At 43.1% G+C, this 25322-nt stretch overlaps 2 protein-coding genes across 2 annotated transcripts; one reads left to right on the top strand and one right to left on the bottom strand.

The window, feature by feature from the left end:
- Window positions 1–12323: 12323 nt before the first annotated feature.
- On the top strand, window positions 12324–14203 carry LOC146634847 (CST complex subunit CTC1-like). The gene is made up of 6 exons (XM_085343426.1): window positions 12324–12457; window positions 12531–12693; window positions 12896–12951; window positions 13058–13214; window positions 13927–14047; window positions 14112–14203. The coding sequence occupies exons 1-6, from the start codon at window positions 12324–12326 to the stop codon at window positions 14201–14203; spliced, it is 723 nt and encodes a 240-aa protein (XP_085199552.1).
- A 7632-nt stretch (window positions 14204–21835) lies between these two features.
- Window positions 21836–24175, bottom strand: LOC146634846 (E3 ubiquitin-protein ligase TRIM21-like). Its single transcript, XM_085342390.1, has one exon. The coding sequence runs from the start codon at window positions 24173–24175 to the stop codon at window positions 22502–22504; it is 1674 nt and encodes a 557-aa protein (XP_085198516.1). The 3' UTR covers window positions 21836–22501.
- Between the last annotated feature and the right edge of the window lie 1147 nt (window positions 24176–25322).

Genomic DNA, 25322 nt, shown 5'->3' with positions numbered 1-25322 from the left:
TATGGTTTTAACCTGCTGTGCCCAGAAAATGGCACAGCTCATGGTGTGTTTGAAAAGCTGGGAAATCTAATATTGGATGCACTTAAGCTGCAACTGGGAACCAGCAAAGTAACACATTCACATTTAATGAAGTTTGGTGTGAGTGAGCAAGTATTTCACTGAGGCAATTCAGTTCAGGGGGATGTGTAGGCTGGGATATCATCCACGTAGGCTTCTAGTTGAACAGCGTTGACCAGCCTCATCAGGAATGTTGCTCGTTCACGTCTGCTAAATTTTTAAATCCAAAACTTCAATTATATTGTACGAAATGGTCACGTGTGACAAAAGCATGTATGCATGATTACAGTTTTTACTGCCACGAGGACTGGACCGGATTCTGGACCGGAGTTTTTCCCATTTTGTGGATAAGCTGTTGGTCCACCGTTTACCTCAGCTGTCAATGCTGGAGCTGAGAAATGTCCACTTTTATTTACTCTCAAACAGGGTGTAAAACTTTGTGCAAGTTAATAAAGCTCACTGCTGACCGAGGACAGCCATGCTGAGGTGAGCTGTCGACGATATGCTAAACTGTTGGTTAGCGTTGGTATTAGCCTCTGTTAGACTGTGCCAGCTGCAAACAGCAGCTAACAGAGGCTTTTCCACTTTCCTTGAAGTGGATCCTTCATCATTTGTTTGTATTCATGTGTTTTTGGCAGTTCTAGTAAATTGTAAACTCAGTCAAGAAAATCTGGATAAATGACAGATTTGTGTATGAAATGTTTTTAAGTATAGTTTTTAAAGTACTTCATCTGCAAACAGACTGTTTTTCAATGAGGCCTAATACTTTTCTTATGTTGAAAGCTGATAGAGGACAGGGTTTGATGAATGTCTGTGAGAGATTAGAGATTCAGAACAGAAACGCTAAGGCTGCTAATCTTTGTCTTTGTACCATTTTTCTTGTATCCACTGATATTAGCTAATAAATGTACGGTCTGTACATTTCTTCTGTGTGTGATGATGATTTATTTGTATAAAGAAAAAACTAGCTGTCACAACACAAATCAGTCAAATGTCTGATGTTTTACATATGTATATGTGTTACAGTGCTGCATTTCTGTCCTGACCTTTGACCCCATGCTCAGACTAAAGGTCCACACAGGCTGGTGTGTAAAAACAGCTAACAATGCATTTCTGTGTAAAGCATCATTTGTAGTAAACATTTAATGCCTGTTTCAGTTTTACACAACCTGATGGAAAAGAGAAGGAGAGCAAAGGTCAGTGAAGGGAATGACTGTAGTGCAAATACAGGTGATGTCAGTGAGGATGTGACCCTGCTGCCCTCTCCTAAACAGAGGAGACATTGTTACCCCAATACTGTCAGGCCAACATCAGCAATAAAACAGGGAAGATGTGGGGTTAATGCGCACTAATGTTAAAGAAGATTGTGTCACAGGGTTTTAGAGAAGCATTACATGTTAACTACAGTAGCTCCATAATGAATGAGTAACACGGGAAAAAGCTGTCCTGTAAAATTCAAACAAATCAAACAGTTGGAGCTGTTTAGTAAAGGAGCCGCCTACTAATATCATGTAGAAATGTTTAAGAATTCAAGAAAATTATTTCACTTTCTTGTACACAAACCAAAGAAACTTCCAGACATTTCACCAGAAAAAGATGAATCTGTTGATCTCACAGTTTTCCATGCTTTCATCTCCTCAAGTCTCCTCACGTAGTGCAGACTTTACTCAGTCAAGAGTCCAGCTCGTTCAAAACTCTGCTGCCACACTTTCAGCATATTTAAAAAACAGCGCTACACTGGCTACCTGTGATTTTACCATATTAATGGCTACTTTTAAAGCGTTCCTTGAGCTTGTTGAGACCCACATTACAAATGATGTTACATCCTCAGATCAGAGCCCCAAATAAAGCTTATTGTTATTCATGTTTTTATTATTGGCTCCAATGGAGAGGTTGTTGTTCAGTTCCACCTGGAAACACAGATCCCGTTTGAGTTGCCTCAGGAAGCTCATCTAGTGCAAAACTGCCAAATCAAACATGCTGAGCTACCGGCTCCACCTGTTTATTATTTATTAATAATAAATTATAGAATGTGTTACTGTTTATCTGCAAGACCTTCATTAGGAACCTGGAATTTTAAATCATTATGCTATTATTATCATTTCAAAATGCCAGTCACTGGCTGTCACTACAGGTCTGTGCTGGACTTTCAGTAACAGCCACTTCCATGCAACAACTGCCTGAAACATAGTACACTAAAAACTCATTCTTTACAAATCCCTTTGCAGCTCTGGCAAAAGCCTGCTTTTAGTAAATGGTAGAAGGACTGGTTCTTATGTAGCACTTATATAGCGCTACTCTGACGCCACAGCCAGGGTTCAGTTTGTCAGCAAGAGATTTTTATTTAAACAAAGGAATAAACTGAAGGCTTATTTTTGGCCAAGACAAACATCAAAGTTGAAGGCAGCTGGACATTTGGATGCAGAATGTACACTTTTTAAGCAATGGCAAGAAAAACAGATGAGCAGGGCCTTCATACTGAAAAACAGGACAAGCTCTAAATCTTAGCAGGGAGCTGACGGGACTGGCAGAGAGAAAATCCTCTTCTTCCCATCCTCCTTTAAATTTGATCTGGGAAACTCCATCAATAACTCAGCCCTGATGCACAAGAGAACGAGAATGAGTAGATGGTTAAAAGAGAATCCAGGAGATGGAAAGACAAGAAGAATAGAGGAGCAAAGAAATTATCACAAGGACCCACAGTGGACAAAGGGTCATAATCATATTTTGTGAAGCAATAAGTTGTTGGATAACAGCTGAATGTGTACCTGCAGTGTCCTCGGACTGGAGAAAACAACATGTGAGTGTGTATCTGTAATTTTATTGGCTGATTGTCTGAAGTTCATATCCTGATAGGTGACTTGACTCAGACTTGATGACAGCGTCCTTTCTGCAGGAATGAGAAAGACGAGGATTTAAACACGAGACAAATAATAAAAGATTCTAAACCGAAGACGTCTGCCAGCATGGAGCACAAACTGGGAGTCATCAGGACGCTACAACACAGAGCGAACACCATCCCCACAGACACAGCAGCCAGGAGGAACATCACATCAAGAAGGCCCTGAGTAAATGTGGTTATCCCAGCTAGTGATGTGTCGGTCGCGAAGGAAACTCTCAGAGCCGACTCTTTGACTCTTTGGTGTGTGGTAGTAACAGGTAAATGAACATATTTTTTAATATATATGAGTGCTTGTGTATAAATACACAAACAATACACACATGCTTTCATGCTTTCAATTGTGTAATTTAAGTGATCTGCTCTGCTTTGAAGTTCAGTTAAAGCTAGAAATGTGTTTTGGAGTTTGCACGTGCTTTGTGTCGTGGTCCTCGTGCCTCGCTGGCTCACTCTGTGTTTGGCAACATGTTTTGTTTGTTTTGTTTCCTTTGCGCTCTCTCTCCTCTGCTGGGGCGGTGCTCATTACGGGCCCCGCCCCTGGCCCACGCACCTGTGCTCACCGTCACACCTGCAGCCGATCCCAGCTGATTTGGAGCACTATTTATGACGGCGGACCTGAACCTGTATCTGTGAGTTTGAGACTATCCCTAACCTGGACGTCTCTCTCTGTGTGTATATAGATCTGCCCTGGACCCGAGAGAGTGTGTGTGTGTTTGGAACCCACTGAGAGCATGTATGGGATTAATCCCTGCTTCCCCCCGGACCCTGGAGCCCCGGACCGTTTTTAATTAAAGCAACAAAACAACCTGAAGAGCCGCTTGGGAGCCGGAAGAGCCGGTTCTCTAAAAAGAGCCGGAAATCCCATCACTAATTCCAGCTGGACTTTTGTCAAAACCTGTAGTGATACTGTTGTGTCAGGAGTATCGGAGCAGCTGAGATGCATTTTTTCTAAACACTGGGTCTCTGTGGAATTTAAACCCCAAAACACGCTGCGCCAAAAATTGTTCCACCCCAAGGATCGGGTCTTATACTTTATCAATGAAAGTGTCTCTATATTTTTCATGTAAGATAAGTTCTCTGCTAAACAATGTGAATGGGGACAGTTTATAATTGAATTATAGTATATAATCACATAATTATTAAGGAAAATTTATTTTTCCATGTAAAATGTTTAATCTAATGAGCTCTGGGGGGTTTGACACACTTTATACCTATTTTTTTGTTCCAAAACAGCAAAGCTGCAACCAGAATAAGATCTAGAAGACCCAGAGAACCCAGAGCAGCTACAGGTGAGATGATGGAGGAGGACGATGTAGAAGGAGGGGAATTGAGATTGGTAGTTGTTGTTGGTGGTGGTGGTTTGGTGGCACTTGGTGAAATGGTGGTGGTGTCATAGACATCTGCAGGAGAGATGATAAAACTGGGTCATTGAATTTATTATAAGCTCAGCAGGTTTGCTTTAAACAGGAAGTGATGTCAGTGTTCTGACCTCTGACCCTCAGAAAGCTCTGATCCAAACTCATCAGTAGAACACTGACTGATTTTCAGTTGCAAACGGGACAGACATGACTGTGGGATAGGACAGGGGGAAAGAATGAAAGAAAGAGAGGGAGAGAAAGAAAGAAAACCAAAGGGGAGAAGAGACGGTGAGAAGGGGGGGAAGAGAGAGAAAAAAACAAAACTCCTGGGTCACATGTATGGAGAAAAAAAAAACAGAGGAGACAGCAAACAACAAAGAGCAACATAATAAGAAAAAAAAAAAAGCACCATCACAATAAACTAGCTAGTCATAGATATCAATAGTTACTAAATAATAAACGATATTGTGCAACACGCAAGATAGACAGCGCACAGTGTGCTTTGAGGCAGGAGCCAAGAAAGCTGTAATCCGCGTCTGTGAATACCCATGTGTACACCTGTGTGCATACCTGTGTGGATCAGCATGCTTGTATTCCAAAGGTTTCTCCATGTAATGATCTGCTAGGGAGTGTGCGGAGCCACAGCCCTGTCCTTTATGGTATCAAGCAGGTATGGAGGAGATCAAAACTCCAGACATCCAGAGGCCCCCAGAACACAAGAGACCAAGGAAGACCCACAGAGGGGCAGCCGCGCCACTGTTCCAGTAAGAGCTGAGGAGAGTCCCAGATGAGGGCTCACTCAGCAGCCGCGGAGCAGAAGCCAGGGGGAGTTGCAGTGACGCGCCCGTGAGCTCCGCCGGCAGCCAGCTGTGCCTGAGTGACCGAGCCCCAGGCCGAGAGGCCGGGGGCACCCCACCTCCGAAATGGCCCGAGCGAGCCCCAATAAGCGGCCGCCAAGGAGTGAGCCGGTGTGTACCCGGACGCCCACCCCCAGATACAAAGAACCACCAACGCACCGACACCTGAGGGAGTCCGCCACCGGCAGGGGAAGTGGTGCAGTGCAGGGATCTCCAAAATCACTTCTTTATCTGAGGAAAAGACCCACAGAGTGATGTAGAGGTGGTATAACAGTCTGCTGTTAGTCTGATGAAATGAATGACTTCATTACCTGATACAGTGATGTTGACTTCTTCACTCTTCTCTCCAGCTTCACCTTCACACCAGTAAACTCCACTGACTGGCTTGAACTCATCAAACAAACAGGATGAACCATTGAACCTCCCGAAGCCCCGCCCCCCTGCTCCACATGACTCAGTCCCACTTCCTGTGTCCCTCTTCACCGTCCATCCATCAGAGCCCAGCTGACCTTCACATGTCAGAGACACTGAGGCTGCTGTGAAGAACTGCTGAAGGTTTGGACTGACGCTCAGAGAGACTGGAGGACAGACGGACAGTTTCTATCAGTGTTTACACTCAGTGTTTGTCCTGGACCATGGTGCACTTCATCTACTCACCTGCACAAACAGTCAGTGCAGACAGCAGCAGCACACACACACCTGCAACAGTAGGTCAGAGGTCATTTAAAGAAAGACTGAGGCTGCACAGTTTTTTTTTTCTCTCAGGAAACTTTTTAATCTCCTGAAGTATCTGCCACAATCTAAGGAGCTTGGAAAGAAAAGCGTCTGGACTTCTTTAAGTTGCTTGAAGACGTTTCACCTCTCATCTGAGAAGCTTCTTCAGTTCTAGGATCAAACGGTGAAGAGACCCACATTTAAGCTCAGTGGGAGTTTCCCACTGAGAGGGACAATGGACCCCCTGATGATCCTCTACCTAATCACATGAGCCAAGGTGTGGTAATGGGTGTGGGTCACAATCAGCCAGGGTTTTACCTCTACTACTTTGTACTTTCTTACTTTGAGTACATTTCATAGTCTGTACTTTTTTTTTTACTTTTACTTGAGTTAATAAGTTGAATCAGTACTTCATCTTTTACTGGAGTATTTTTGAACAGTAGTATTTGTACTTCTACTTAATTATGGAAGGTCTGTATTTTTGCCAGATCTGTGAGCCACGCAGATTAAACTACACAAACACCACCGTGCACTGTAACAGGAACAGGAAGTTATAAAATACCACCGAGACAGCAACGCAGGTTAGCCTGTCTTTTCCTGTTTTCTATACATTTTTTGATCAGATGGCAATCAACGGTAAACATCACAGTGCACAGCATTGTAAACAATGGAGAGGGAACTGTGCATGGATGAGCTTTCATTCATGTGCAGAGAAGAAAGTGTGGGACTAAGAAGCCACCCTTCAAAAGCACAGTTTTTATTTTCAGATTTGCGGCCTGTTTCACTCCCACACTGCTGCTGTTTAAAGGTCATCATGTCAATGGGAATGGGAACTTTAACAGTCAAAACCGTCTGTGGTTGTTTGAATACACTCAGTCCTCTTAATGGAAAATTGGCTGTGAATAGAGGAAGTGAAGACTAGATAAAAGAAGGGACGCAGTCAGAGGACCCTGTGCTTCATGCAGTCAGAGGCTGTGGTTTCCTGACTGAAGAGATGTTTGATGAAAAGAGGTCAAGTCTCTTTTGTTCTTTTGGTCTTCATGTTACTGACACTTAGCTGGGCAGAAAGTTTAATCGCTGACTTAGTCCAGACTATATGGTGACTTTCCTGCAGGACTCCAGGTTAAACTGCTGAGAGTCTGAACCTCTGAGAGGTTTGCAGTGATGATGAGATCGATTTAAACCGAAAAACTTTCATCATGCATGTTTGAAACCATTTTCTATCACTCTTCATACATTTCAGTTAAAACTGTGAGCTCCATTATTCAACATTAACATCACTTCTTGGTTCCTGCCCAACTTCACAGCCACCAATCAAATGAAACCAGAAAGACATAAGAAGGAGAATGAACTGTTCCTCTCGCCTTGACGAAACTTTTCAGAATTTTTACATGAACTTTAAAGTCAGTAGCTGCGAGCTTGTAACTGCTGAAAGGTTGTTTTCCTGCCATATTGTTTGTTGGAGCTGTGATAAATAAATCGATGATTTTAGTGTTTGACTCACCGAGGAGCAGAGAGACCGGTGCAGTCTTCATGTTGTCTGGATGACGACTGAACGTCAGTCTGAGCAGCAGAGAGACGCCTTCAGCTTCAGCACTTCCCCGTTAACAGTCTTCAGTACGTCACGCTGCTGCTCCATCACAAAGAGGCAGAGCAGCTTCTCCAGCAAACGTCAGCGAATGAGATGTTCCGTTGGGTAATTCAGCTCCGAATCTATAATCCTTTTAAAAAACAAATTCCCTTTTCCTACAAAATGTTAATTGAACTCACATGTAGTTATAAGGAAAAACAGACTGTATGTGTCCAAGTCCAAACTATAAATGTATATCATCACTTTAGCTCCATCTTTGTAGAAGTAGTCGGTTTAAATCTGGTTTTACTATCTTAGAAAACATTATGAGTTGCAGCACTTTATAATAACTAAGAAGCTGTAAAATTAAAGGTGTTGAGGTGGCAGGCAGGATGTAGGACCCAAACGCAGGACTCAGAGACAGAATGATTAACTAAAGTGGCAGCTTTATTGCTGGAGAACATTCAAATAGAAATAGAAGAAAACAAAACTAGAAACTCAAAACTTAAGCCCAAACTAGAAACCCGGGAAACTAGAAAATCAAACCAGGAAAGAGTGAACCAGAACATTACCAGAAGCACATAGAAAACAAAACACAGTACAGTGAGGGTACAACACAACAACTAACAGAGAAACACAGGGCTTAAATACACAAGCAGGACTACGAGAAGATGGGGAATAGGTGGTAACACATCTGGGACAAATCAGGCCTAATGACAGAAGGGAAGCAAAACCAAGCACACTGCACACAGGACAGGGACTATCAAAATAAAACAGGAAACACATGAGGCACAGACTTGATACTGAACAGAGGGAACACAGAGCACAGGGACAGGATTGACAAACTGCAACATGAGACACGACTGAACAAGAAAATCAGCATGAAGACAGAACTAAACCTTGAGTAAACATGAGGGCTACAGGAAGAAAACCCAAGTAGATTAGATTAGATTAGATTAGATGAAACTTTATTAATCCCTCGGGTGGGTTCCTCCAGGAAATTCAGTTTCCAGTAGCAAAGCACCGAAAGAAGTTGCATGTTACAGATACATTAAGGGGAATGAGAGTAAGGATATAAGCATAAATACACCATATATACACATATACACATATATAGATACAGAATATACAATATGGATAAATAGGATTGCTCATTTGAGTGAGTATATTGCACAGTTGCTTTCGTATTAGGGATGGACCGATCCGATATTCAGTATCGGTATCGGTCCGATATTGACGTAAATTACTGGATCGGATATCGGAGAGAAATTTAAAATTTTTATCCGATCCAGTGAATATCACAAAAGCACCTCAAAAACTCGCTAACATGGTATAACCCAGGTCATGACCTTAGCACGTCAGAGCAGTATGCGTCACGTGATCGAGCGGTTATCGTGTGGGAGAGCTCAGAGCCATCATGTCAGCAGTGTGGACTTATTTCAAACTAAAAGACGAAAAAAGCAAGACTGCCGAATGCAACTTATGCGATGCAAGTGTTTCGCGAGGTGGTAGCAGTGTGGGGAATTTTAACACCACAAACATGATTAAACACTTACAGAAACACCACGCAAAGGAGTACGCGGAATTTAGCCTGGCCTCCAAAGCTAAGCAGAAAAGTGTACCATATCAACAAACGCTTTTGGAAAATATTCAGAGACGTGAGAAATTCCCTCCAGAAAGCAATAGAGCGAAGCTGATAATGGAGAAAATAGTTGAATTTGTTGTGCTTGATGACCAGCCCCTTTCCGTTGTGGAAAATGATGGTTTTCGACGCTTAATTGAGCATTTAGAGCCTCGCTACATGCTGCCAAACCGGCATTTCATCTCGGAGGAAGCTATCCCAGGCAAGTACAAACAGGTGCGCAAGTTCATCTCCGAAAGTTTGGAAATAATTCCCACGTTAAGCATGACGACTGATATCTGGAGCTCGGACGTTTGTCCGTTGTCCCTGCTAAGCCTGACTGTACACTGGATAGACTCGAGTTTTACAATGCAAAAAGCAGTGTTGCAGGCCAAAGAGTTTCGTGGTTCACACACAGGAGAGTCCATCGCTGCAGCTATGGAGGAAATGTTAAATGCGTGGAAAATTCCGAAGAATAAAGTCCACGTTGTTTTGCGAGACAATGCCAGCAATATAAAAAAGGCAATGAGCCGGCTAGGTGTTGCAAGTTTGGGATGCTTCGCGCACACTTTGCAACTTGTGGTGAATGAGGGACTGCTTGCACAACGTGGTGTATGTGATGCTGTGACAGTGGGCAGAAAAATAGTGGGTCACTTCAAACACTCACCACAGGCATATTCGCGTTTGGAGGACATTCAAATGGAGCTGAACATGTCACCCAAACGTCTGATACAAGATGTGCGAACAAGATGGAATAGCACATATTATATGATCAAGACCCTCACAGAACAGAAGCGAGCCTTGTGTGCATATTCTGCAGAGTATGATCTGCCTGCCACACTTAGTGCACATCAGTGGGGGTTACTGGAAAAGGTCCTGACAGCTCTAGCTCCCTTTGAGGAGTTAACAAAGGAGGTAAGCGCATCATCCTCATCTGCATCTGATGTCATCCCTATTGTCTGCGTCCTTAAGCGCGTGCTCTCCCGAGAAAATGAGGCCGACGATGGAATAAAGAAAATGAAAGGCACTCTTCTCGAAGCAGTTAACAGACGCTTCAGAGACGTGGAATCCGAGCCACTATACACAGTTGCAACACTGCTGGATCCAAGATATAAAGACACTCATGTTATTTTAACAGATCAACTTGTTTTGTGTGTGTGTGTGTGTGTGTGTGTGTGTGTGTGTGTGTGTGTGTGTGTGTGTGTGTGTGTGTGTGTGTGTGTGTGTAAGTGATAGTGCATTAGAGAGAGTGTGTCAGAAAATGGTGAGGACATTCTAGATTAGTTGTGATAGACTTGTCATTCAGTCAGGACACCACCATTGCGCATTATAACATGTATTGTCTGATTCAGAGTAGTACAGCAAAGTATGTTGAGGTCTTTATAATGGGCATGGAATAAATAGCAAGAATGAAGAATGATAGTTTAATCACACTGCTGAATGATACTAATGATAAATTTAATGATTGTTTAATATTCAAGTTTGGACTTTTTTCATTTCAGGTACTTCACGAGTGTAGAAACCTCAAAACAAGCTAAAGATGCTTTGATGGCAGAGGTGAGGAAGATGGAGTTTTTGAGAACTACATTAAACTCCTCAGAGCCAGCAGAGGGGACATCAGCAGTCTTGGAGCCAGCAAAGAAGACTCCACGGGTGGAATCTTCCAGCCAAAGCAGACTTGAAAGTGTTTTTGATGAAATCCTGAAGGAAAACGCTCAAGATCCTGTTCCTCAGTTAGCCACGACAAGTGCACGCGTTGAAGTGCAAACTTACCTTAGTGAGCCAACCATTCAACGCGCAGATAATCCACTGCTGTACTGGCAAGTCAACAAACTTAGATTTCCCACTCTGGTTTCTACAGCAGCTAAATTTCTCTGTGCACCTACCACAAGTATTGAGAGTGAGAGACTCTTCAGTACAGCCTCTATTATCATTGATGAAAGGAGAAGCAGGCTGACAGCTGAGAAGGTTGAAATGTTGATCTTTCTGAAGAAGAACCTACCTCTCATGTTAAAGTGAAAAAAAAGTTACAACTGCATTATTACAAGAATGTTGTTTGCTCTGCTAAAATTGCACCTTTTTTCAGTACCAAAGGGGTTTTGAAATTTGCATAAAGTTGCACTTTTATTTACTTGAATTTTACTTTAAATACTTTGAGATTTAAAGTTCTGCATAATGTTGCACTTTTATTTTGATGAATGTTACTTTAAATACTTTGAGATTTAAAGTTCTGCATAATGTTGCACTTTTATTTTGATGAATGTTACTTTAAATACTTCAAGATTTAAAGTTCTGCATAATGTTGCACTTTTATTTTGATGAATGTTACTTTAAATACTTCGACATTTAAAGTTCTGCATTATGTTGCGCACTTTCAGGATGGATATTTTGATAGTGGTGACAGCTAAACAGTGCTAACGTTTAAATAAAGAGATATGCATTATTGAACTGAGCAATATTTTGGGTGCAGTCTTTTTCTTGCATGCAAGTATAAGAGAATAGTTTTTGTGTTCTGTCTTTTTAAATTTGACTTTGAACTTATACAAAAACAGTTTAAAAAATAGATATATCGGATTCATATCGGTATCGGCAGATATCCAAATTTCTGATATCGGTATCGGTATCGGACATAAAAAAGTGGTATCGTGCCATCTCTATTTCGTATACATGAAGCGGACATACCTGAGTGGCCGCGATCTTGTTTACATAAAGTAAACCTGCTCCCGAGCAGGTTTACGCTTATGGATCTGTTGCTATGACAGCAAGTCCCGGATGAGCTTCGGAGAACCGAACGATCCAAGATCACACGAAATCGTCAACAATCTCATCCAGCTAACTTACTTAGCGCGGTACGAAGAACGGACCCCTGGTCTGACTGTTAGCTGAATGTGTGTGTGCAGGTGTGCGTCTCACTCTTTGTGACCAAGCTGGGAGGAGTCTGCAGGTGTACCTGGACTTAAGCCACACCCCCTACCCACCTGGCCTGTTGCCGGGTAACACTCTGCTGTTGTCTGGTTTCCAGAGGAGGCTGTCCAGGTGAGACACACATAGACAGGCTTATAAATGTTTGGACTCTTTATTTGGACTCATTTCCAACAATGTCACCCCCAATAAAGTTATGGATCATCTTGCATCAATAGGCTGCTGGTTTTCTTTACTCGTTTCAGGTGTTACCAGCAAAATAGTTGTTTAATCATCTGGAAATGTACCCAGATTTATTTATTTAGACAGAGATCTTGACCCCCCAATGTTCAATACAAAGTCACGCCCATGGTTACGTACCTGTGCGGTTTACCTGTGTGTGTGTTTCAGGACAGGAAGTGTGTACTGCACGTACTTACCTGTCAGCTCCATAACTGTGGTCTCCCTGGGAGACACCAGGTAAGTTTACAGGTAAAGTCTGGTTCACGTGTTTGTCGTGCTGTTGTTTATTTGTTTGTTTGGTTTCTATCAGCTCGGCCCAGCCTCCTCCTCCTGCTCCCATCATGCACCTGGGTGAGTGGGCTCTGAGCAGCAAGCAGAGGTGCGCTGTGGGACAGGTCAAAGGTCACGTGGTGTGTTTCCTGTTCCTGCAACTGCAGTGGAGCTGCTCGCTGTGTGGCAGCGTGTACACACAGGTACTGCATAAAATACACACAGTGTGTACAGGATGTGCTTAGTTGCAGTTTCTCGGGTGCAGTGAAAGTACTCAGAGTGCTTCATGTGTTGTTAGCGTGTTGGTGGCGTGTTAGTGTTGGTGCAGTAAGTAAAGTGTCGTTTTGGAGGAAACTGCTCACGATTTCAGGTGTGTGTGTTTACCTGTTGCTCTCTCTCTCTCAGGGCTGCAGCAGCTCTCAGTGTCACTCGACCTCGTCAGTGTTTCAGTCCAAAGCAAAGTAAGAGCAGCTTCCTGTTGAGCTCACCTGCTGATACGTGTTAATCACCTGGATGAGTCAGGTGACAGTCACATGATCAAACCATGTGGCTCTGCTCTTCGATCAGGCTGGTGATCGATGACGGGACAGGTGAGGCTGACGTCTGGTTCTCAGCTGCTCTGGTTCCTGCTCTGCTGGGATTGACTGATGCTCAGTGGGAGGGGCTTCAGAGAGCACTCAGGGTCAGAGGTCACATCAGAGTCTTCCCTCGTGGGCAGAGCCAGGTCAGTAGCACCTGTCAGGTGTATATATTTACCTGTCACAGGTGAGTCACAGGTGAGTCAGGTGCTCATCGTCGTCTTTAAACTTTATTTTATCTTTAAAAATTTAAGATCGGGTCATGTTTTTATTCCTGAGGCTTTAACTGTGAAAGGGCACATCCTGTTTACATCCTGGTAACAGCTCCGTCTGCTCACACTTTACTGCCGAACTGGTTTGGGGGCGTGGCGTCAAACTGAGGGTTTTCTTCATATTTACAGTCGGTGTGAAAACGTCAGAAGGTTTGAGTGAAAAGAGAGAAAAAAAGATGTTTGTGAGGATTCACGTTGTGGATATCTGAGGTTATCAGAGTGCCAGGAAGGGAAACCTGAAGAAAGTCAAAGAGCCGCCCAGCACAGAACAAGCCTGTCAGAGCAAAGACTTCAAAGACTCTACAGGCTGCACAGGGACGCACTGTGAGCTCACAGAGCTCCACGTCTGCAGACACCTTCAGCCACACTGCTGAGGACGAAGACCTGCAGACTGAAACGTCCTGTGGTCAGAGGAGGTGAAACGAGAAGAAGATGCAGCTACAACCCAAAGAACAGCGTCCACACAGTGAAGCACGGTGGGGACGCTGTGGGGGGGCCACCACAGAGAGAAACAGGCGTCCTGCAGGACGTTTCCACAGGGCCGAGCCGTGAGTCTGCAGAGACATAACCTCTGTGTCTGTCTCAGGTGTGTGACGGGGACGCTGACGACTTCCTCCTCCACTTCCTGTTGTGTCTGTGCAGCAGCGATGTCATGATTCGGCTGCTCAGCCTCACCTGCAGGAAACACACCAACCAGAGACCAGAAGGTAACCCCACCCTCACCACCCTGACCAACCCTGACTGCAACCTTCAGAGTCGTGTGTGTTTCAGAGGTGAGGAGGTTCACTCGAGGAGACAGAGAGTTCCTGACCAGACTGGCTCCTCCCCTTCAGCTCACCTGTCTGCACCTCCACCCTGACTGAGCTCCACCTGCTTCGTTCTGACTTCATCTGTTCTACGTGTTCGTACAAATAAAACTTTATTGTTCCTCCTCCTGTCACATGGTATCTCACCTTCACTGACGCTTACGCTGGTGATCAGGGTCAGAGGTCACACGAAGCTCTCTGGGTTTAACCTCACACGAAAGGGGCGTCGCTGTCGTCATGTGACCCTTCTACAGGAAGTGATCCCTGTGAGTGGCGCCCACATCAGAGACGTTCTCAGATGGTGATTCATCAAACCTGCACCAGTAAAATCTGACAGTAGAAGGATGATGAGTGAAACTGGTTAATCTGGTGTTTGTGGCACAGAAGGTTTGACCTCCACTGTGTGACCTCCACTGTGGGTCAGACTCCAGCTGGGCCTGCCGCTCTCAGCCTCACTCTGAGGAAGCCTACAGTCTGTCACAGTGGAAACTACACCGGGGGACCCCATCCTTGGGGTGGACCCATTTTTGTTTTAGCGTGTTTTGGGGTTTAAAAGCCACAGAGACGCGGTGCTTAGGAAAAATGCATTTCAGCTGTGCTGATGCTCCTGACACGTATAAGACTGGGGAAACCTGCATTCAGCTGGACCTGAAAAACACTATGTCCAGATAAACACAATCAACTTTTGGAGAAAAATAAAAGATTCTTCATCAGACTAACAACTAAAAACATGACACTTACCTTAACAGTATGGGCTACATCAAATATATTCAAGACCGACAACAACACTTCTCACTGCTGCTAATTTTAACAAAACTAAACAAAAAGTAGAAAAAGGCAATTCACCAAGTCTTGAAAAGTAAAACTGAAAAATAGAAACACAGAATAAAATAAAACATCCATCCAGATCTTTACCACCAACAACATAAAATCTATCTTAATGAAATGGCCAAATTCTCCAATAAATTAGCAATAATGAAGTAAGAAAAAATAAGACATTCAATTTATGGACGCTCAAATTAACAGAGCGACATTAAACGCACCTCATTGCCTGCCGTAGCGTTCTTCGCAGCTGCACTTCACCTCAAAGGTCGGTTAATACATCGGATTTAACTTAACCAAAGTCCAATTAAAGGAAAATAAATGTTTCTAACAAATACAATGAAGAAGATTAAAATAATTCACTGTCAGTTACTGTCGCTGTGAGTTTGACGAGGTCAGCTGCTTCATTTGGTTCTGCCTAAAGTTCTCTCAGTGATCCAGTGTTTATATGATAAGATACGTGTTTAATGCAGAGAGTTGGAATTACAAGTTGGTAAGAAGCTTTTTAACAAAGGTTTGATTTAAGCTTTAAGTTCAAAGGTGAAAGAAATTTCACGTTTGATGAAGGAAGATCAAGGCTAACAAGGACATAGGTCAAAGGTCAAAATAAGGTAAGGTGAGAAAATATAATAGATATATATAATCAATCAATAAGGTGAAAATATCAGATAAAAGGGTTTCTTTGGTTATAAGGAATAGAGAGGTCAAAGGTCAAAACAAGAGTACTGTTAAGTTAAAATTAAAAGGTCAAAGGTCAGATTAAACAGGTTACACAGAAAGGATCGGCAAAACTTAAACAAGGATAAAGAAATAATACATTAAACAAGGAAATAAATTAAAAGTCTGAGTTAATGAGAAATTAAACGTTTAAATCAGGTTAAGAGTTTAATTTTAAGCTTTTCTTAGTTAAACTAAATAAAATAATCAGAATAAACGATTGGAGGAAAAAAGCAAAGATGTTGTGATCAAATAGTTTGTACGGCAGAAAGAAAAACATGTTTCAGTATGGGTTTTTTTTTTTTCTATTTATTTAGGACAGTGCATGTTAATGAACATAAATGTAAAGAAAAAATTACATGAATGTAAACATACCAGATTATAGCCAAGGGCTAATTTCCATCTGTTGTCCTTAAGCATAAAAATAGACATAATAATTCATCATTCATTCATAATAAAAACTCCATCACCAAACTTACACATACACACCATTCTGTTCCCAAATAAAACATTAAAACTATACAACTCATACATGATCACACACTTGATTTGTCCATAACCAGTTTTTAACCTTTGCCTTAAACAAGTTGAATGTCGAGCATTCTCTTATGGGTTGAGGAAGACTGTTCCACAGATGGCCTCCCTTGACAGAGAGGACGTTCTGCCCAAATGCTGTCCGTCTGTGGGGTATAAACAAGTCTCCTCGGATTGTAGCTCGAGTGGTCCTGTCTGAGCTTTCTTTATGCCTAATGAACTGCTTTAGTGGTGGTGGAGCAAGGGAGTGTAAGACTTTATATATTAAACACACTCTTTTAAGTTTCACTAAATTATTGAAGTTCAGTAATTTATGTTTTTTTAACACATGACAGTGGTGGTGGGAAGTCGGTTTTTTGTCAAGTAGTTTTAAACTTCTTTTATAAATGTTTTCAATAGTTATAAGTGTTGTTGGACAAGCAAGTGACCAGGACGTCAAACAATAGTCCATATGAGAGATGATCATTGAGTAAAAATAAGTTTTTGCAACATTCATATTTAAATTATTACGTATATGATTAAAATTTCGATTATTAAATTTAAGAACCTGTGACACTTTATTTATGTGACTCTTGAAGGATAATGTTGGGTCTAGAATGACCCCAAGATATTTAAATTCTGGAGCTAATTCAAGCTCTACTCCATGCAGGAATGTGTTTGACTGCTTCAAGTTTAAGGGGTGTTTTGAAAAATACATACCGACAGTTTTTGAGGTGTTCAACATTAGGCATGAGTCCTCCAGCAAGCTATGCATTAATGCTAAAGCAGCTGTAAGATCTTTTGCCACCTGCTGGACACTATTTGCTTGCGTATATATAACTGCATCATCTGCATACATTTGAGTAAATATATTTGGACAGACTTCGGGTAAGTTATTGATAAAAAGAGAGAACAATAAGGGCCCAAGAACAGATCCTTGAGGAACCCCTGTATCACAGTCTAAATATGGAGATTTAACCCCATCCAACACCACACACTGTTTCCTGTGTGAGAGATATGAGGCAAACCACTGAAGAGCCTGACTGGAGATATTAAACCGAGTCAATCTGGACAACAATATCTGATGGTTTACAGAGTCAAAAGCCTTCCTCAGATCTAAAAATACAGCTCCAACACAGGGACTCTTGTCCAGCAAGCTCTTCAAGTTCTCCACTAACATACACAGGGCAGTATCTGTGGAGTGATGTGCCCGAAAGCCAAACTGCAATGGATGTAATGAGGGTTGGGTGTTTTCTAGGTGAGCAGTGAGGAGTTTAACCATCCACTTCTCAGCTATTTTAGATACGACCGGAAGTATGCTTATGGGGCGATAATTAGCCATGTCAGTCTTCACACCTGCTTTGAAAATTGGTGTAACTACAGCAATTTTCCAATCTGTTGGAACAATGGAGTGTTTGAAAGACATATTCAAAACATGAGTTGTTGGACGTACAAGCAAATCCATATGTTCCTTTAGGAAGTTTGTGTTAATACCATATACATCAAGTGCTTTTGATTGTTTTAAACCTGTAATTAGTTTAGCAACTTCAGTGTCTGAAATATGAGTGATGGTGAACAAATTTTGACCAACATCATTCACATTATCAGAGCATACGACTGAGTCAAAGCTCTGACTGATCTCCTTAACAGATGAAATAAAGAAAGTGTTTAAGTTACTGGCAATAGATAGAGGCTCTCTAACAATAGAGTTATTTACATAAAGTTCAATTGTGTTTTTACTTTTGTTTGAATGACGGCCAAGTAATTTATTTAAGTGTTGCCAGATAATTTTACCATTACCTTTGGCTCTTTCAATTATATTTATAAAAAATTTTGCTTTGGCCTGTCTCAAACTTCTTGTTACTTTATTCCGCATTGAAGTAAATCTCTGTCTATCCAGAGGTAGACCTGTTTTCAGGAACTGCTTTAGTAATTGATCTCTTGTTTTCATTAAATTCTTGCACTCTTTGTTTAACCAGGGCAAATTAGATGTTGTCTTTATTTTTTGTCGACCTCTAATGGAGTATGTTGATATAACATCCTTGACAATGTCAGTGAAGTGACTGCTGCAGAATTGTGGATCATCACTACACAATAAAGGCTCCCAGTTAACTGATGCTAATGCTTCTGCTACATTTTGTCGCTGACTTCTTGGTATGAATTCATAAAAGGATCTCCTATTAGATGAACTTTGAAAGTCATTCTTAACCCGTTATTTTATAAGTTTTCTAGAAAATAATATAAAATTGTGGTCTGAAATACCAGTGATAAAATTATAAGATTTAATAATTCGCTCGGGCTTATTACTGAAAACCAGATCTATTTTTTTGAATGACAAAGGATGAACTGAAGCTCTGCCATCACGTAATGTCGCATACTGCTGTTTCTGATGTCATTTAAAAAAAAAAAAAAAAAAAGAAAACCAGATCTATTTTAGTTTTAGAGTGTCTTGTTATTCTTGTGGGTTGTTCAATGTGTTGAGTAAAGTTCAAAGTCTCCATTATGTCCTTGAGTGTTTTTCTGCCCTTTTCACAGTCCCAGTTGACATTAAAATCTCCCATTACAATTATTTCATTAGACTTATCACACAGTGTGTGAATGTGTGTGTGAATGGGTGGATGACAGGTTGTGTAAAGCGCTTTGGGGTCCTTAGGGACTAGAAAAGCGCTATACAAATACAGGCCATTTACCATTTACCATTTATTATTTATAGCATGATATTTAAGTAATATCTGTAGTTGTTCATAAAAAATATTCTTTGCTGAAGGAGGGCGATATAAACAGATCAACGTAAATGACATTTCTGGGGAAAGAGTGATTTTAACAGAAATATGTTCTATTTCGACATCTATTGGTGAACTAAGTAAAGAGCAATCCAGGTGTTTTTTTACATACACAAGTATTCCTCCTCCTCTTGTTCCAATTCTATCCCTTCTGAATACTGTGTACTCTGGAAAGACAACCGCAGACTCCGGAGAAGAACTTGTGAGCCAAGATTCAGAGATACCCAAAATAGAAATATTGGAATTGCTTAGAATATGTTCCAGTTGCTCATGCTTTGGTAACATACTGCGAATGTTAATGTGTCCACATAGAAGCCCCTTTGGTTTATTTTTAGTGTCCCAGATTACTTTAGCCTGATTAAATGTCTTGCTGGGGCCCGTTCTTCGTACGTCGCTTACTACATCCAAGATCAAATGACACATCCAAGATCAAATCATCGCGCTAACCGTGAGCTCGCTAATCCGGTTCCCCGAACACACCTGTTGTTGACGATTAGTACAGCTGGATGAAGTAATGCGCGATCACTGGGTGCCGTAAAAGGGGCTACGCATCGATAGCAGAAACAGTGATCGGCAAGCCTCTGATTGGTCGGCGAAAATGTCGAAGGAGCGCGCACAGTACTTCACCGCAGCGGAGCAAGAACTCCTGATTGAGGGATTTCAGGAGTACCAGAGTGAAATTAAAACGCAAGGTAACAGTGCGAAGGCTGCAAAAGCAAGGAGAGAGGGCTGGCAGAAAGTTGCTGACAAATTAAACGCGTAAGTAATGCAACATATTACATGGCACCATACCATATCATATTTTATCATATCAAATCATACCACATGATATCCTCTTACACATTAGAGCCACAACCGGACCCACCAGAACATGGGAACAAGTAAGAGTGAAATACAAGAACATACTACAGAATGGTAATATCCAACACTCATATTGCTGTCAGTCACTTGAAAAGACACCCCTGAAACAATCCCTGTGTTTGTGTATAACAGCAACCAAGAAAAGGGCAGAGCAACAAAAGACAGGTGGTGGTCCTGCACCCCCTCGTCAACAAGTTGGTTAAGTAAATAATACCCTCACGGGAATATCGATATCTCTCAATGAGCACACTGTCGCGCTGAGCTAAAGGATCCTGTCTATCCCGCAACATACGCTGTATTCTGAGGACTCTCCTTATCAATCTTGCACCTTCCGCAATGGGCTGCTCGCGTAAACGGACAGGATATGACTGCGACAGGCTTCCCAAATCCACCTTCGCTTTTATAGCCGTGGTCTCTCATCTTGATTACACGAAGTAATTTACAATTACTACTCTGAAATATGAATTACATCTGTAATAATCACATACATGTAATAGAATGTTAATAGTACATTTCCCTTTTTTAGGAAATGACCTGTATGTATCTGTGTGACATCAATAAAAGGATCAAGTGCTGCATTATCTTTAGTTACATTGATGTTATTTATTTATGGTGAAACAGTGGTGGAATATCGCTGTTGCTTTCGTATAAATGAAGCGGACATACCTGCATGGCCGCGATCTAATCCTGTTTACATAAAGTAAACCTGCTCCCGAGCAGGTTTACGCTTACAGCTCTGTTGCTATGACAGCAAGTCCCGGATGAGCTTCGGGGAACCGACTGATCCAGGATCACGCGAAATCGTCAACAATCTAATCCGGCTAACCTACTTAGCGAGGTACGAAGAACGGGCCCCAGATCTTTGTTCCTCTGTAAATTTTAATAGCAGGATTTCTTGTCCTTTTGTTGACAATACTATGAGCATTTAATGATGAGAAACCCTTTACCGGAGACTGTAGTTTGGGTACAGCAGGTGGGGGCCCAGGCAGCTCCGTTGGGGGCCCAGGCAGCTCTGTTGGGGGCCCAGGCAGCTCTGTTGGGGGCCCAGGCAGCTCCGTTGGGGGCCCAGGCAGCTCTGTTGGGGGCCCAGGCAGCTCCGTTGGGGGCCCAGGCAGCCGAGGTGGAGGCCCTGACAGCCGAGGTGGAGGCCCAGACAGCCTAGGTCGAGGTCCGAGCAGCTGAGGTGGAAGCCCAGGCAGCCAAGGTGGAGGCCCAGGCAGCCGAGGTGGAAGCCCAGCTAGCTGAGGTGGAGGCCCAGGCAGCCGAGGTGGAGGCCCGAGCAACTGAGGTGAAAGCCCAGCTAGCTGCAATGGAGGCCCGGGCAGCTGAAATGGAGGCCCAGGCAGCTGAGGTGGAGGCCCAGGCAGCTGAAATGGAGGCCCAGGCAGCTGAGATGGAGGCCGAGGCAGGCCTAGGCTAACTAGGCTAATTAGTTGTAGCCAGTCCAAATCACTGATGTTTGAATTTGGTCCAGGATTTAGTTCTATATCACCAGCCAAAAGTAGCATCAGAACAAGTTTCAGAATCTCCAGCGACAGTTGTGGTATATTTGATTGTTCATGTTTACCTGGGGGTGGTCTAGCATGACCAAAATCCAAGAATCTTGTGAACAAAGATGTTGGCTCCATTTGGCTGGGAAAGTGGTATAATTATCCAGCTTTCTTGGACATGTCGAACTCCACAGAAGATAAAAATGTATAAAAACAAAAAGACAAGTTGATGTCAAGATCCAGGGGTTTTTAGATGGTTTTTTAGGTGGGTTTTTTGGCAAACGCACAGGACCTGCCAAGCTGTGTGTCTGCACCCTAGCAGCCATCTTGTTTGTGACATGAAGGACACATGTTGAGCTAAAACCACAGTAGACACTTGTAGAGACCTCAAATCATTGTTACTGAGGAATTCTGCCTTAAACAGTAAAGTGTTCTTTAACAGTGTGTGTGTGTCTGCAGCTGTTGTGTTGTTGCTGCATCATTGCCTCAGGGGGAAAGTTGTGTGTGTGTTATGCAGACTAGCAGAGACTGCAGCTGTCAGCAGCCACACACACTTTCTATTCTTCAAATCAAATCACAGTGAAACATGTTCACTGACAGCTCAGCTTCAGCATCGTCTTCATGCTGTGACTGCAGCCGTTCAACTCTGTTTGTCTTTAACCCAAATCATCACAACATGCAAATATAATCATCAAAATGATGTGACTGGAAGGATGCAGCAGTCTGTGCTCCACCTTTCTCCTCCACACCTGCAGGTGGAGAACATGGATGCATGAATCTCTACAGAGTTCTTTGAATATTATCCGTCTCATCAGTTTTCAGTGAACAAAACTCCTCACAGAGCCAAAATAAGCAGTTTGTATCCAACATAACTCAGCTGGACTCTGATGCTCCGTATAACAGCCACACATGAGTCTGGATTCACTCAAAGCATTGAACAAACTTTATTGGAAATGAAGCTTTTGGACATTTGTTCTCTGATATTTGCTCTTCAGCTCGAGTCTCCATCAGTGGGAACATTTCCTGATTCAACTTTTCTTCTGTTCAAATCAAACTCCATGAGAATCAAAGTGTGAATCAGAGTCCTGATGATCAGATTCTATAGAAACATGGAGACTGTAGAGGATTTACACTCAATATGTTCATTTGTTCCCTTCAAGAAAAATCAATCATTCATCCAATAAAATCAGTCGTTGATCAGTTTGATTGACAGGACAGATGATCAGAGGTGCAGAGTTTTTACCTCCATAATTTAGACTGGGACTGAAGTATGGGTGGAGTCTGTGAGTGAAGGAGCAGCCAGTAAAGGAGTAGATCAGAGCTGCAGCACCTACATCATAAAAGGAGACCAGACCCTCCTCATAATCCACAAACACCCCCACCTTCTCAGGACCAGGATGAAGACAGAGGGGGACTGGAGGGTAAGCACCAGCTTTGTACTCATTTCCATTTCTCAGCCACACAGTCCAGAAACCATCCTGAGGTCTCAGTGGGATGTCTCCCTTCCTGTTGATCGACTCTGTGGCCACTCCTAAATCCCACTCAGTCTGTCCTTTAACCTGAACCTCAAAGTAAAATCTGCCTGAAGAGAAACTCTGCTCTCCTAAAACACAAGGACACAGAGAAAATCTCTCTGGGTTGTCTGGAAGTTTCTTCCTCACATCACTATGATAAACTTGTTTTCCATCATCAGACAGGATGAGATTAGGATGAGCTGTATCAGGATCCAGAGTCACATCCACCTCATGCTGCTGCACCCTCTGCAGCTCTGCAGCCTCTAACAGCTTCTTCTTCATGAGTTTCCAGACTGTCTCCTCCAGCTGAGCCACAGCTCTCCCCACAGTCCCCTCATATGATGGTGGATGAACTCTGACCTCTGTCCAGTCCTTCCCGGGTGGAGCAGCTTTCAGGGAGGAGAAGCTTTGGAGGAGGTGGAGGTGGTCTTCAGAGCGTGAGAGCTGCTCCACCTCAGAGCTTCTCTCCATCAGCTCAGAGATTTCCTGTTCCAGATCTTTGATGAGACCTTCAGCCTGTTTCTCTGTAGCTTCCTGTTTGTCTTCGATCTCCTTCATGAGCTCCTTCAGGCGTCTCTCAACAGACTCCATCAGAGCCGTGAGGACCTGAACACCTTCTGCTTTCTGTCTGTCTGCAGCATCTTTACTCATCTTCACCGACTCTGTGATCTCCTGAATCTTCAGTCGTCTCTTCTGGATCATCTGCTGAATCTCAGCCTCTGTCTTCTCCAGCTCTGCCTTCTTTCCTTCATATTCTTCTCTCAGAGGAACAAACTCGTGGTTCTTGTGGTCTAAAACAGAGCAGAGCGTGCAGACACATGTCTGGTCAGTCTTACAGAACAGCTGCAGAAGGTTATCGTGCTTCGTGCACATCCTGCCTTCCAGGTTCTCCACAGCATCAACCAGCTGATGTCTATTCAGACGTTTCAGTGTCAGATGAGGCTCCAGGTGAGTCTGACAGTAGGAGGTCTGACACACCAGGCAGGACTTCAGGGCCTTCAGTCTGGTTCCAGTGCAGACGTCACAGGGAACTTCTCCTGGTTTGGCAGCTTGTTGCTCTGAGCTGCTGCTGCTGGCTTTCTGCTGAGCTTCACGTCTGAACTGAGCAACCATCTCAGAGAACAAAGTGTTGATCTTCAGCTGAGGTCGAGTGTAGAAAGTCTCTTTACACATGGGACACTGACAGCTCTGACTCATGTCCCAGTGCTGACTGATGCAGGTTTTGCAGAAGTTGTGTCCACATGGTGTAGAGACTGGATCAGTGAACACATCCAGACAGATGGAGCACAGAAACTGATCTTCAGATCGCAGATTGCTGGCAGCAGACATGTCTGCACTCTGAGGGAGAAAGAAAAGAAACATTTGATTCAAAATTCACTTTAAATTTCATTTTTACAAAGACAGAAACAAGCGTCAGTTGTAATGATCCTGGGCCATGTTGGCCCAGTATTCTTAGTTTCTTGTTTTTTGTATTTTGTTCCTTATTTCGGCCATGTTTCCTGAGTTGTCCTGTTGTGTTGTTCCCTAAGTGTTTTCCCTTCGTGACTCTTACCCCCTGTGTGCCTCTCTGTGTATTTATGAGCCCTCGTCTCTCTTTGTGTTTATTCAATGTTTCCCCTGCCCGTTATGTCTATGTTCTCCCTGTGCTCTCTCTCTCTCTCCACCTGTCTGAACCCCCGTGTACTTCCTGTTTTACTTTGTGACTCTCGCGCCTGTATACGTCATGTTATGTTCACCCCGCCCTGTCTCGTTATGGTTATCTGTGTCAGCTGTGTCCCCGTGTGTTCCCACTTCCCTCGTTAACCCTCTGTGTATTTATGCGCATGTCTCCCCCAGTCCAGTGTCGCGTCGTCAATGTCTCTTCCCCGAATCTGTGTGGCTTTCTGTTCCCTCGGTCTTCAGTTTATATTCCCGGTTTTGGTTCTGTTACTTTGCACTTCTGCAATAAAGCAGCATTTTTAAATTCAGTTCCAGTCTCCGTGAGTTTTGCGTTTGGGTCCTTTTCTGCCCCCACACAGCCAGTCCATGACAGTCAGTAGTCTGAGGAGCTTGGAGAGAAAAGCGTCTGGACTTCTTTAAGTTTCTTTTCATCACAGAAGCTTCTTCACCTCATCCTCAACACGGACCAAGGAATGAATACTGCACTTTTGGAAGAACTCCCTCCCCTGCAGCCTCTTATCGTCAAAGGGACGGAGGTGGAGAGGGCAAACAGCCACAGATTCCTGGGACTGCAGGTTACATCAGACCTGAGCTGGACTCTCAACACTACAGCAACTGTGAAAAAAGCCCAGCAAAGGCTTTATTTCATTCAGCTGCTCAGGAAAGCTGGCATGAACCACCACCCTCTCACCCAGGCCTGCAGAGGACTGATAGACAGCATCCTCACCGCAGGCATCACTGTCTGGTATGGAAACACTACACAGACACAGAGGAAGGCTCTGCAGAGTCAGAAAGTCTGCAGAGAGGATTATGGGAA

This window comes from Diplotaxodon limnothrissa, linkage group LG3 (assembly GCF_057381915.1).
Source record: "Diplotaxodon limnothrissa isolate DT_005_m linkage group LG3, D_limnothrissa_male_GT1.1, whole genome shotgun sequence".
NCBI classification, from domain to species: Eukaryota; Metazoa; Chordata; class Actinopteri; order Cichliformes; family Cichlidae; genus Diplotaxodon; species Diplotaxodon limnothrissa.
The sequence above is the reverse complement of the archived record's forward strand: the minus strand, read 5'-3'. Positions and strand labels throughout refer to the sequence as shown.

Coding starts and splice junctions, on each gene's coding strand:
- LOC146634847 (XM_085343426.1), top strand. CDS start 12,324: ATGTTCAATACAAAGTCACGCCCATGGTTACGTACCTGTGCGGTTTAC. Junction 12,458..12,530: donor GTCTCCCTGGGAGACACCAG/GTAAGTTTACAG, acceptor GGTTTCTATCAG/CTCGGCCCAGCCTCCTCCTC. Junction 12,952..13,057: donor GTGTTTCAGTCCAAAGCAAA/GTAAGAGCAGCT, acceptor CTCTTCGATCAG/GCTGGTGATCGATGACGGGA.
- LOC146634846 (XM_085342390.1), bottom strand. CDS start 24,175: ATGTCTGCTGCCAGCAATCTGCGATCTGAAGATCAGTTTCTGTGCTCC.